Raw genomic sequence first — 14,566 nt, forward strand, 5'->3', positions numbered from 1 at the left:
TTCAATAAACATTTTCTCCACAGAACATGTTTTAAAGATTTTACTTCTTAATTATTAGAGGGGAAAGGAGGGAAAAAAGGGGGGGCAAGAGAAATCAATGGTTGCCTCTTACACACCCCCACCTGGGGACCTTGGCCCACAACCCAGGCATGTGCCCTGACTGGGAATCGAACTGGTAACCACAGACCAGTGCCCAATCCACTGAGCCACACCAGCCAGGGGAGACATGACTCATTTTAAATAAACACTTTAAAAAAAGTATAGCTGGAAAGACAATAAGGTTAAATATCAAGTTTCTATGTGACCATACCTGGACTAATGGCTGTAATAAACTTCCCAAGTCTAATTCAAGCAAAAGTGATCTGGGAAAGAATATAATCTCTGAGACATCTAGTAAAAGTAAAATAGCTGGAATGTTGTGGATGAAGTTACTGGCAAATGTATACATTTATTTACTAATTAAGAATAGGTATCTGTGATGAACTTTAAGACAGCTATGGAAAAGTGCATACAGTACAATCTCATTTAGTATTTTACATACACATAAATATATAAAACATGTATTTATTAATTTGATAATAAGACAACAAACCCATATTCGCTAGGGGTGGGGGCAATGATCAGTCTAGAAGAGAAACAGCAGAAAACTGGGAGGGTGAAAGGGATATATATAGATGGTGAGGTGAGGAAAGTAAACTACAGAGTCAAGGGAAAATTTCATTTTTTAAATGACAGTAAGGATGTCATTTAATGATAAATCCTAGAAATAGAGTTATTACTTACCATTTCATCTGCCAAAATGCCATTGAGTCCATGTTTATGTACCAATGCCAACCAATTCAAACCAACCTTCTGATAGGGCTTGAGTGATAAACTGATAAAGAAAGAGTTACCATATGTTATAGATTTATTTCTATTAGTTCTCCCACAATAGACTTAGGTTTACAATGCACACAAAAAAACAGAATACTAGGTCTAATTTATTGTTATGAACTATTTATACTTACTTAAGAAAATGAGCCCAAAATATAATACATTTTTTTTATTTTGTCAAATTTTATTCTGCATTTGCTGACTTATTTCAACTGGCAGTAAGAATTTAAATATTCCTATATTCAGTCATAATGTAATGTCTCCAAATTAACTAAACAATTGCAATATTAACTATGATAACATATTTCTAAGCTAATATTTATACTAGAAAACTGTATTGTACTGATTTGAATTTTAGCACATTATAAAAGTATGAGGAGAAAAACACAAGTACAATTTGCTACTTTCTCAGGTGGATTAATAAACACTTTCTGAATGAATGCCAAGTACTTCTCATGTCAGTGGTATATGTATGTGTGTATTTATGTTTGAACTATGTATAAATGTAAATTTGACAGACATCAACGAACATCAGAGAGGAGAAAATAGCAGGCAAGTGTCAAAAATCTTACTTAATTTGGAAACAAGTAAGCAAATTAATCCCTGAGAATAACTTGTTTGGAAGGTAACATGGGAGGGTTATAATGAATGAAAAAAAATTTTTTTTCCCTAAAAGTACAAGTGGTTAAAAACTAGTAACAAACACTTACTGAACATCTATTACATACAAATTCACAAAGATACATAATTTTTAAACACTACCTCATTTAATCTTTAACATCCTATAAATAGCTTAAACAGATGAAAAAACCTGAGGTTGCAGAGCTACAAAGTGTATGGCTAAGGTTTTAACTCAAGAAATCTATCTCACTCAGGAGCTGATTCTCCTCTCGTTAGGACAGCACACAACCCCATATACCTTGACAACCTAGGACAAGGCCATGCCTCTCATTCTCCAGCTTTTTATCCTGTGCCCTTAATTTCCATGCTTTACCATCCTACTTGCTGATAGGGAAGGGGTCTGGACATAAGTATGGCATAATAAATAGATATGGGGTAAGACTCTGAAATCAAAACACCTTAATTAGAAAAGGGGTAAAGATGTAGAATAGAATGATAGCTTTCTTAAATCAGAATCTATGTTTCAACAATGGGGTAAGCAATACATAAAACGTTTCTCATTTAAAAAAATTAAAAGTATAGGTAGGGAAAAAATCAGCAGTATTGCTAAAGTCTTTACAGTTCATTTTAAAGTTCATTGCTTTCTTGAACAAATTTCCATGCCACTACAAAAGTAATGATAAGTATAACACATCATCATAGATAGTTTAACTTCCAGATCTAAATTAATTCTTTTTACTATAGTAGCGATGAGGATACATGCTAGTACTGGAATGTTTACAGTATTTCAGACACTATATGATGGGCTTTATATGCATCATTACTTCCTTTAGTCTGCATTATAGAATAGATACTATTATTGTCCCAATTTCACAGATGAGAACTCTGGAACTCAGAGAAGTTAAGAAACTTGCTCAAGGCCACACAGCTATCCTAATCCATGTGTGCAGTGGCAGAGCCAGTATTCATTCCAGGATCAATCCAGTACTCAGCCCCTTATCTGTCTGTCTGTCTGTCTCCCCGCTCTCTGACCCACCCACTCTATGGTCTAAACTGAGATCTCTATTATTTTTGAGTCCTTCACCATGCTTAAATCATCCCATGCACTTTCAATGAAAATGATGAAACCTGATGAGGCGGGCATATTACATCCCTTATAAATGTATTCAAGGGTCAACACACTATCCCACTGTAAATTACAAAGAGCCAAGAAAAATTCTTAACAAGTAAAAGTTACTAAATTTCTTCATTACCAACACAGGTAAAGAAACAAGTCTATCAAAATATTCTTCACTACACATAAAACTTTAAAAAGTGATGAGGGAATTTTGAGAAGACTCTAGTACATAGAATTTTTCATTCAAAATTGTTTCATCAACAATTGCAATATAGCTCTGGCAGCTGTTTCAATAAGGATATTAAATAGCTTTGAAATATTTGTTTTAAACATATAAGTATTTGTGTGCCTTTGTGTTTGTTCCTCTGCTAAATTTATCTAAATTACAACTAGCTTTCTGTTGCTTAATATCACAACACTGATGCCTATTACAGATTCTTTCTTCAGAATGTAAAAGGATCAATGAAAATGTAGTTTTACAAAGGTCTTTTAAATACAATTCACTTGTGACAAATTTTTAAAACAGGGCAGCTGTGTTCTTTCCCGGGGGGGGGGGGGGCAGGGGTTTCTAATATTTAGATAGTATGCAATCGTACTTTCCATTTATTTTGACATTCTACAGTTTTCTATGATTTTCACACCTGCATTATGTAGGATTCTTACGTAATTTGCCAGGGTCACCCACATGATAAGAATTACAGCCCAGGCCTTCTGAATTAGTTAAGTGCTCTGTCCTCACTAGGGGACTATGATTATCTTTAAGGTCTTCTAACTTCCCAATAAGAAAAACAAGATTTTAAGATTTTCTAAGCTCATAAAAGCAAATGAGGCAGCATGTTATTTTGAAGTTGTTTTACTAGGGAAAATCCATTCATAGCTACTATGATTTCTCCTCAGTGTGAAAGTTATTAAATTGGGCTTAAATCTCCTGTCAGAGAAACTAGTATCAAAATTACTTCTGAAAAGAAAGGCCTGAAATATAAACAACAGGGAGTACATACAATGTATTCAGTTTTGAGTTTAAATGTAGAGAAATACAGGCCTAGAGTCTGGTTTGAAGTAGTTCTTATGAAAGAGATAAAGGATACTAGATGACCAAAGGTTAATGTTCCACAAGTAAGACATGGCTTCTGGAAAAACTGCCACAATATTGGCTTGTACTAAAGTTAGTATCCAAACTCCTAAGATATTTACATCATAGTTCTTTGAGTTGTTCAAATCACACCCACAGTATTGATCTGCATTTACGGCATTGTCAAATGGTTTCATAGCAACTGTTTAGGTATAGGACAGGGAACCACCTTGTCAAGTTGAGGGAAAACAAGATCAAAAGAACCTTGTTAGATTTAGCCCAGAAAAATAGAACATACAATTAAACATATTTTTATATTGAACACTGAAAAATCTTTTCAGTTAAAAGGTTTAATAAATTTTAGATAAATTGCTAAAGCTTGCCAGATGGCTACGTATCTACAAGTAGAATAAAATATGAGTTGTACTAAGTTTTTTTTTTCTTTTTTTCTCTTTTCCCTTATTGTATATTGTGTTTTAAGGTCAGATAATTTTAATTTTGACATTTTAAAATAAAGATTTTGAGATAGATATGAGAAATCTTATTTTTTTCCCACAAAGATCTTATTTTTAATGAGGAGTTATTGTATGTCTTTATTTCCTTTATCTCTAAAAGGCACTTTCCTTCTTATATAATTCATATAAATTTGTAATAAGAAAATAAACAATATAATTTTGCTACAAAAAATTAGTTCTGTTAAGACTGGTTTATTCATCAGCATTGTCATCTTCGTGCTAATACATCCCTTCCCAAGGCAAGGAAACTACTGTACAGGAAGTATACAGACATCCTGATGCCTGGCCAGAGCAACAAGTAAAATTGCTTGTCCAACTCTTACCTTGGCTAAAAACAAAAACCAAGACAACAAATTTCACCCCCTAAAAGTGCATCTATAAATACTCTATAAAAACTATCTATACAATAGGTTTTTAGAAGTTGTACTTTGGACTAGATCCAATTTTTTTAAAAAAGTAAAAAAAAAAAAACCAACCCCACTCTACTTTTATTATCTACTAAATATTCCATTAAAAATCCTCAATCTAAAGGAAAGGATAGTTTATTACCTAATCATACTATTTACAAATAACAAGACTTTGTAAATGTGGACTTGAGAGAGAAATTTTTTAAAGTAATGCAATAAAGCACTTGATTGTTTAAAATCCAAATTATGATAAAGTAGACTCAACTGGGTAAGTCTTGTAGAGTGAAGAACTCCCCATATCCAATGCTGTAGAACAAGAAGGAGCAGCTCCAACTACACTTTTAGGAGATGAATTTGCTGATATGGCCATAGTTCTTTCTACGCAACAGAGAAAAGAGCTTCTTTGTGGGAACTGCATCACGTTTCCCTACACCATCCCATAGCACCCTAGAAGGGCACAGAAAAAATTGTAGCTTACTATTAAAGGCCGGTAACCACACCTTGACTTTTAATTAACCAATGATCAGCAAATATGCCTTGATCATGAACTTTGAAAACTACCAGAAGTAAATAATCACTAAGGTAATTCATTTTAATGAGACCTTAGTGCCAATCTTACTGAATACCTATCAGAAATATATCCTGATCAGATGTAATTCATTTTTAAAGTTTCATAACACTGCATAGTATAGGTATTCCATAATTCATTCTGTTCTCTGATTTTTGGAACTTAGGTCGTTTCCTTGTTTTTGCCACTATAATTATTATCACAGTAAACAATTTTATACTTTTTTTAAACAATGGAAGTATTCTGAACAGTTTTGAGTCTCCAAATCACTTAAAATGAAATAAACTTTTAAAAGAAGTTCAAAACAATCTCTCACGTTCTGATATCCAAACACCTTGCACAATGGGAGTGTTCACAATTACAGAATGCTATTTTAATATGTACTGTTTGACCAATGTTTTAGTGAAAATAATTTAGTGTCTATTTTGCAAGAATTGGGACAAGGTATTTACTAAAAGTGACAGTTTTGGAGAATATACCTTTTAAAAATGCTTTTATAATCTTTTCTTATATCATCTATTTAATGAAAGTGTCCTTTTCATTTTTGATGTGTTTCTACCCTAAAAAAATATTTACATATCTGGGTTTTTGAAAGCATTTAAAACATTTAATCATAAATACAGGATATTTTAACCATTTTATTTATTTATGATTAAAAAGAAACTGAGCTAATACAGAAATTTTTACACTGATGCTATTAAGCAGCTAATTTTTTGAAGTACCAAGTTTTGGAAAGAGGTATTTAAAACCATGTGATTACTTATGAAATTATCTGTCATCAGACAACAAAACCCAACATAGGTTATATAAGACTAGTATTTCTCTACCTAATTTATAATGATATGATGGAGTAAAATGATCCTGGTTGGAGGGAGGCAGGAAATCAATGAAAACCAATTCACATACCACTTATAAGAAAACCTTGGGTTTCCCTTCTGACATTAGTTTTCACTTCAGTTCCACATTTAAGTTCCCTAGACATATTACAGAAATAATTTCAGAAATTGTATGCAACTGAGGTAAAATAATGAATAGGTATGTACAACAAATATTACCTTTGATTCAGAATGGAGGGTTGTTCTATGTTCCATCCACCTCCATTTCCAGTGAGCATGGTAACTTGTTTTGTTAACTTGTTTGATATGTCTTCACATTTGTTCATCAGCCTTATAACTACATCCCTTTCTTGGATCAGTGTTTTACAGTGCCATATCAAATCTTCTGATAGGCCATTAGTTTTGGACATCTTTGTGAACTACGGTATAAAAAGAAAATAATTTAACAGTTCAGAGCTAGTAAACAGAAAGCCAGAATCAATTTCTTTATGCGGGAAAAATATTTAACTTAAACTTTTACTAATGACCTTAATCAAGTGCTAAGAAAACCTGATTCTTCATATTTACATTTAAATTCCCATATTTCACTCTGATAATCCTGTCAACTCAAACTTAGCACACTGACATAAAATATCTTTCTCCCCAAACACACAATTCCACACTTGTTACTTTGACCCTGGTAGCTGTTCTCTTAAGGAGGAACTCTAAAGTAAGTGTTAATGTCTCCGGTTTTGTCTTCAAAATCTCGGATTCACCTTATTACTAAAGGTAGTAATATCAACTGTAATAATTGCATAGCTGATCTGCTGCTGTTTTTGTCGCTCGCTGTGACTGACACATTACTAAGGATTAATCTTCCCAAAACATATTTTCCCCACGTATCGTCAGTACAATCCCGCCAGCTTTCAAAACTTCAATTATTTGTCACTTGCTATTTTATTCTTAAACTGAGAGTATTACTTGGAAAGATACCGCATGACTCAAAAGTTAACTATGAATAATTCAGTAATTTGATAAAACATTTTCTAAATATTAATTTCAGTACAACTGTTTTGTATAAATAGTCAAAGATTTTCTTTCAAAATGTATTTGTATTCGGTTTTCTAAAGGGCACAATGAATACTTCATAATGCAAAAGCTATTAGCAGAATTTAAATATCGGTAGCTGAAAAAAAATGTATGCTGAAAAACTACAAAAAAATATTTTTAGTTAAAGGAATAGCAAGCCAAATAGCTGTTTGAAAGCTTGTTGGGGGGGAAAAAATCCCACAATCTTGAATGGAATAAAGGAAAATAAAGTAAAATTATCTGTTAGGATAAACCCACACATGATTTTGATTCATGTGACTCTTTTTTAGCATATTCTTTCAAGTTACAACAAGAACCACATGAACAACTCTAAATAATCCCTATAAATTTACTCTAAATTCAGAGAATCAAAAGCAGTAGAAATTCAACACTTACAGGATATACTAAGATACTTTCATAAAAATGCGGTTCATAATAATATACATTTTTCATATCCAATTTAGAATAAGTTGGTAGGAAAGAAAATCTCCAATCTATTCCAAAACCGTTATTAATGTACTACAGGGTTAAAAATAAAACAAAAACTTAACCACTTCAAAAAATGGCATTGTGAAATATAAAGTTATTTGCATTACTACCTTACATTTTTACAAGGACAGTATTCAGAGTCACAATGTGACGTCATAGTTTGTGCTTTCCAGAGAAAAGATTTATATGTAAAGAGCAGGACACATGAGAATTAGTGCCTTGAAGATCTTAAGGGGGTTCTATTTCATGCCTATGATGTGGTCTCTGTGTTTCTGTGATATGCATGTGTGTGAGAGAACCAACAAGAATAACCAGAAAAATAAAGAAGAAACATACATTCTGTGCTTTTCATGTGCTGAAACTACTAGATATCTTTTATTCACTAACTCATTAAATCTTCACAACAATTACCAAGATCAGTCCACCAATTCCGGATGAATAAACTAAACTTCAATTTATAAGATCACCAAGCAAGGTTAAGAGATTCCAAAATCTATACTCTTTTCTTTTCACTATAACTAGTACCTTTCTAAATAATAAAAATTTAAGACATTAAAAGTTAAAATTTAAAAAAAAAAATCAAAAAACTTTTAAACTATAACCACCTACCATTTATTATGCTCTTATTTTTAGCAAGTACTACACTGACTGGTATAGGTACCTGTTACCTAGACAAAGTCCCTGTCCTCATGTGGTTTAGGGTCACTGGAAAAGACATGCAACAAATACTTTTAAGTGTAATAACTGGTATTCCAAGGAAAAGAACAAATTTCATGGGCCCTTTTTTGCAAGGAGACTAATATAATCTAGCATTTAGGAAGTCCGTTCAGAGTAGTAAGGCAGAAATAAGAAAGAACCATTTTGACTCCCAGATGTTCAGTTCATTACGTCAGAATCTAGAGAAGGTAAGCAAACATTAAAGGAAAAAACAGACACTATTGTCTTCTGATGGAAGAACAGAACACTAACCATGTTATAGTACTGGTGGGAGCATTTCACATTCTAATTATAACTTTACAGAAAATATCTGGTTCAGAAAAACATGTTCATGTTAAGCTATACCAGGGAGTTTTCACCTGAATAAGTCTAGACTGGGAAGCTATAGGACAAATGACCCAGTTTTTCCACCAAAGATATTACAGGAAAAGGGAGATAGATGGATGAGGAACCTATATATTATATTACAGTTAGAACACCTATCAAGCAATCTCAGAATGTGAACCTTATTTGGATCCTATCTGTAACTGTGAAATAAACAAAAAACAAACTTTTATGGCATTTATGAAAAACAGAAATTTGAACACTTCAATGGATATTTTCTAATATTAAGGGATTATTGGTGATTTTTATTAGGTGTGACAATGTTACTGTGGTTTTGTGTAAGGGATAAAAAACCTTTTCTTCGGTATGTATTTGAATTTTTAGGGTTAAAATGAAGTCTGAGATTTGCCTCAAAATAGTAAGAGATGGAAGGAAGTAGACGAGGGTATAGACGAAACAAGATCAGATGTAAGCTGGTCCATGAGGCTCACGATGAACACATGCAGGGGTGGGTTCATTACTACATACACTATTCTGACTTTTATGTTTGTATGGGTAATGAAGGACGTGCAAAAGGCAACTGTCATTTCAGAATGTTACAACAGTTTGAGTTAGCTACTGAGATTTTTAACTGAATCTTATGTTTTGGTTAATTTCTGAATTCAAAATTTCAAAATTTAATTGCCTGGGGTTTCCCACTCTCCCTACACTTACTCCCATACATCATTAGAGATGACCCAAATTATTGCTACTAGTTTAAAATTTAGATCTGCCTGATAGTGATACACTGCCCATAAATGTAAAACATCAACAGGTAAATTTTCCAGGAGAAAGTTTCATCGAATGATGATGAATCTATTAGAATTAAGTTCAGTTAGGAGTGATAATAAAACCCAAAACATTAGGGGTGTAAACAAAAACACAAGTCTATTTCTTTGTCATAAAAATGAGGACCCGGGGAAGCAGTTCAGATCTGGTATAGTGATTCCAAAATCAGTAATTCTACTTTATTCCTCAAAATCCTCAATATGTGGTTGCCATTATCACAATAGCATTTCAACCAACAGGAAGAAAGGACCCTTTAAGGGCACTTTCCAAAAATCATAATATATTTTCGCTTATATCCCACTGGATAGACCTTTGCCAAATTACCATGAGAAGCTGAAAAATGTAGTCTTAATATATTATGGGTAATGTAATGTCATAAATCTGTTTAAAAGCCCAGAGAGGGTTAAAGAGAGTAATAAAAGGATTGATTCAATACTGATAGAACTGATAACTGAAAGAGAAGCAGAAAACAATAAATGGTATATGAGGTCTGTCCAGAAAAGGCCCAGCCATTGTTAATATAACGAGAACAGTTTTCAAGATGTTGATGTAACCTGGCAGCCGAGGAAAGTGGACTGGAATGCTCATGTGTGAACAATGATAATTTCACTGTATTAGTCAGTGGGGGCAGTAGATGACGTTGAGTGAACATGTGTACTGTGGCCATTCCACTCAAAATGACTGAGCAAGTAAAGCAATGAACATGCATCAAATTTTGTGTTAAGCTTGAACATTCCTCCGTGGAAACTATTTGGATGACTCAGAAGGCCGCAGCTATGGGCAACCTGTGATTGGTAGCTTCATCACTAAAATATGCCCACTCATGCATCATGTGTTGTGCAGCGTGTTTTGGCAAAACATGAAATCACCCAGATGACTCAGACCCACTACAGTTCAGATTTGGCACCCTGTGACTTCTGGTTTTTCCCAAAACTAAAATCACCTTTAAGGAGAAGAGATTTCACACTGTCAAGGAGATTCAGGAAAGTAGGACAGGGCAGTTGATGGCGACTGGGACAACTGTGTGAGGTCCCAAGCTGCGTCCTTTGAAGAGGACCGAGGTGTCATGGTCCTATGTACAATGTTTCTTGTATCTTGTACGTTCTTCAATAAATGTCTATTTTTCATATTACATGGCTGATACCTTCTGGACAGACTTTGTATACAACACTGTTTTGTACTTTCCAGTACAAAATATTGTGGCTGTCTGCAGCTAACATTTTCTAAGAGCCAGGCAATTAAATGAGCTTTTACTTTATTTAATTCTTAGACTTCTCCACAGATCGGTACCATAATTATACCCCACTTACAGATGAAAAAAATAGAGGAACAGAGAGAATTTGCTTAAGGTTGTATAAACTGCTAGAAAATGTCAAAACTGGGATCTCAAACCAGGCCATCCAGCTTCACCCACCTCCTGGGAAATACATGAAGAGGCATGCATGACATTCAGAAACGAGATCCAACACCAGAAGGACAACAGGATTCCTTATGATGTCAAGGAAATGAGATTCCAAGGCCACAGCTTACCAGTTTGCCTGTAACACCACCAGTCTAGTTCAGAGAAGCTCATAGAGTCTAACAGACACTTCCTCAAGAACAGAAAACTGACAGGATACTTCAAGTGTCTAAAAACTGAGAGGCAACTTGGGACAGCTGGGGAGGAGTTTAGAATTGAATTAATAATTATACAGAAAACTAAGCAAACAGAAAAACCAAGACAACTAATAACTAGAGAAAACAAAATAGGTGAGCAAGGGAATAAGCTATCATGTAGCATTCTACATGGCTCAGCTATGAGAGGAATTTACATAGTCATAACAATGGAGATACTGAAAAACTATCTCCGAAGTTAACATATTAACGTATAGTGACAGGTTTAGAAAACTGGAAGTGGGTCATGAAGTGAAATGGACGAGAAGAGAGCTAACCTTGCAATAACATTATGATATCTATGTGTCTCAATGTTACGTCAATAGATAAGGCCTGCAACTGGAAAGTAAAAAATAGCATTATGTTTGTATTACCGAAGATAGAAAAGTGGTAAGAATCAGATGAAAAAAGTGAAAGAAGTTTTCTCTAGTGTGGAAAATAGCATAGTGGGGAAAGGGATAGATATAGATCGGGGGCAGTAAAAGCCTATAGAATTATTTTTGTTAATCTAAATGCATGCATAAATAATAAAAATCAAAATATTTTTTTAAAACTCTAATATTTAATTTCACAATATCTTCATTAGGTGTCTGTGTGTGTGATGGGGCGGGGGTGGTAACATGGGTATTGGCACCATGGGTGCTGGTAAGAAAAGGGGTAAGAACACTCTACTGTTCTGTTGCTATTTCTTGAAGACAAAAAGCATTTAACAATCCTGTAAGTTACTTAGCTTCATCAAAAAAAATTTAAGAAATACAAAGTACTTTGTAAACAAAAGATGCACTAATAAATCTGAAGTTACTGATGACACAGAAAATACGACCCTATTTACATAATACAAAATACAAAAATATATGTGTAAACAGATGAATGCTCAATAATTATTAAGTGGTGGGAATCTTTGGTAGAATTTTAACTAAACTTTACTTTCTTCTCTGTTCTTGCAAGTATTGTTTTAATTTGAGACAAGGAAAACAAATCACTCTTTAAAAATACGATAAAGCTATTTTTCAGCAAGAAGACACGGAAAATTGCTATTTGCTGGATAATTAATTACACTGAAAACAAAGAACATCATGTGGCCCTGATTACTACCTCTTTGATGAGAAACTCAAGTATAACTCTTAAGAACTTCTTTCCTTTAAAAAGAGCCATAAACTGAAGTACCTCTCTTTTGCCACAGTGTGTCACTCTTATAGTACAAACAGTTTGAATTTCTATAGGAAGGGGGAAATTATTTTAAAGTAGATTTTATTCCCCACTTGCCAAGTAACAGTATTGAAGAGAGAGTACTAATCTTATTCATTGCAATAAATACCTGTTGGCAGCCTACATAATACTCAGAATTTATAATTTTTAAAAAATGTTTCTCAAACTTATAAAAATTAAAGCTGAATACTGTAATCTTCTACACAAATTTACTGAAGTCATCCTATCAGGAAGAATGCAGTAGGCATTACAATGCTTTAAGTGACAAATTTAGACAGAACTTTACAATACTGATGAAAATAAAGCAAAAAATAGAAAACCTGTGGTCTGTCTTCTAAGTTACTAGTAGACGGGAACAGCTCAATAAAGAGCATAAATAAAGTAAAAAAATAAACTCAATGTAGGCTGCATGGTTAACAATCAAGAAAAACTATACTGATCTAAATGGTAAGAAGATGCATACATGAAGTTTTTAGGTTGAGGTATTCATGAACCAGTTACTCATGAATAAAGTATATAGGCATAATAGCATCTCTATCCTACTTTGCATAAGGCAATCAAAAATTCAATTAAGTGGTTGGTAAACTGATACCATCAAATATGTGAAAATTTGGCAATAAAAATCCCAATTTTATCCCATTAACAGTACATATTTTAAAACTAATGACATTTTTGGCTTGCTATGTTTTCGAAGTCTACATGACTTAATGATGTGGTTTCTTATAATAAATACACACTTTACTGCAAATTGAGCAGGAAAATAGTAAAATGAAAAAATTATGAAGACAACTTGACAAACAATATTTAAGTGTTCATTCAACGGAAAAAAAAAATGGGTATAAAGCTGCAAACATAACCTCATCCAATGCACTGAATTTGTTAAATAACCAACTTTTCCTCATGTAAAAGGAGGGTGACCAGAATGCCTGCGAGCATTTTATTTGATTTTTTAAAAGTGTAATTCTCTAAAAAAAAAAAAAAAAAGTTCTAACAATGATGTACGACTTTTCAAATTCTGTTTTAAAATAAGTCAGTGTTAACGTAATTTTCACAAATTATTTTTAAAATAAAATAGGACACTGAAATACTACTGGTTGCATTTAACCTACCTATGTTACAGAGACATGTTTTAACCAAATCATAATTAATATGTATGTGTAACTGACTTATTGGCTCAGCATGCATTTTAATGAAATATTACTAAAAATTACCAAATTCCAAATCCTTAAATACTAAATAAGCTTCAACAATAATCTTGAGTTTACTAAACTTTTGCATGATGTTCTTAATACATAATGTGTTATAATTTTCATTATGACTGTGTAACAATTAAAATTTGAGCTAACTCTCAAAGGAATTTCTAAAAAACAGCAGCTTTGAAAACAAAAGCAAATTTCTTTTGTTTCATTTTGAATTTGTTTACAAGAACATTATCAAACCTCTTCAATTAATAGGGAAGGAGTAAATTATACAAAATATTTGACTTTTTCCTTGATAATTTTAAGATATTAAATTGCTCTATCATCAGAGTCATATTCAAAGTTCTAAAGTAACTGAAAGAAGTTTAAAGTTCTAAGTCAAAAAAAATTCAAAGCTTATATACATTGACTTGTTAATTTTAACTGTTTATTTCCAAAACCTCTTAATTTACCTACTTTTTTCACGACAGCAAAGGCCAGTATTCACTGAACTCAAGTCACAAGTTTACTTTTTAATTGTTACATAACATAATCAACACTTACGTGCATAGCTAGCAAAAAATACAGTCTTTGTGTTCAACTTTTAGAAAGGGGATGAAGTTTCAGCAAGTAACACATAATCTACAAATTCATGTTAAGACTAATTTAAACTATGCCAATTAATTAGTAGGGGAAATGTGCTTTCTACAAGTTGCTGAACATTTTTAAAAGCATCTGGCACATACAACTCTGCTTTAATTTACTGTTACTATATTTGGGCAAGTAGTTACAGCGACTAAACACACTAGGGCAGATAACTGCATTCCTATTAAATAAGAATCTCAACAAGCCTGAGCAACCCGACTCTGCAATAACATAGGAGACCATCAAAGATGAAAAGAAATAAGAAAAGGAAGAAAAGAAGAACAAGAAAGCCCTTCAGCAAATACTTTAACAAATAAATCACCCAGGCAAAGCTAAACAAGTTTTGAAAGGGCCTGCTTTGACAGATGTTCTCTGGAAAAGCAAAGGCTTCAGGCAAAATGAATGTTTTTTTAAAGCTGCAAAATGCTAGTGATTCTGTTTCTCTA

The 14,566-nt window shown here is 33.0% G+C and overlaps 1 protein-coding gene across 3 annotated transcripts in view; it reads right to left on the bottom strand.

The window, feature by feature from the left end:
* The window catches only part of SMARCAD1 (SWI/SNF-related, matrix-associated actin-dependent regulator of chromatin, subfamily a, containing DEAD/H box 1), a 91,174-nt gene that overhangs the window by 25,397 nt on the left and 51,211 nt on the right, over positions 1 to 14,566 (bottom strand). For all 3 annotated transcript variants that reach the window (XM_054591731.1, XM_054591732.1, XM_054591730.1), the window contains exons 10-11: positions 6,229 to 6,428; positions 784 to 874 (exon numbers count right to left, since the gene is read on the bottom strand). In XM_054591731.1, coding sequence (XP_054447706.1) covers positions 784 to 874; positions 6,229 to 6,428 — 291 coding nt within the window. The remainder of the gene's footprint in view (positions 1 to 783; positions 875 to 6,228; positions 6,429 to 14,566) is intronic.

Source organism: Pteronotus mesoamericanus, unplaced genomic scaffold (assembly GCF_021234165.1).
Source record: "Pteronotus mesoamericanus isolate MK-2021 breed Mesoamerican mustached bat unplaced genomic scaffold, CSHL_Meso_final scaffold_232, whole genome shotgun sequence".
Classification (NCBI taxonomy): domain Eukaryota; kingdom Metazoa; phylum Chordata; class Mammalia; order Chiroptera; family Mormoopidae; genus Pteronotus; species Pteronotus mesoamericanus.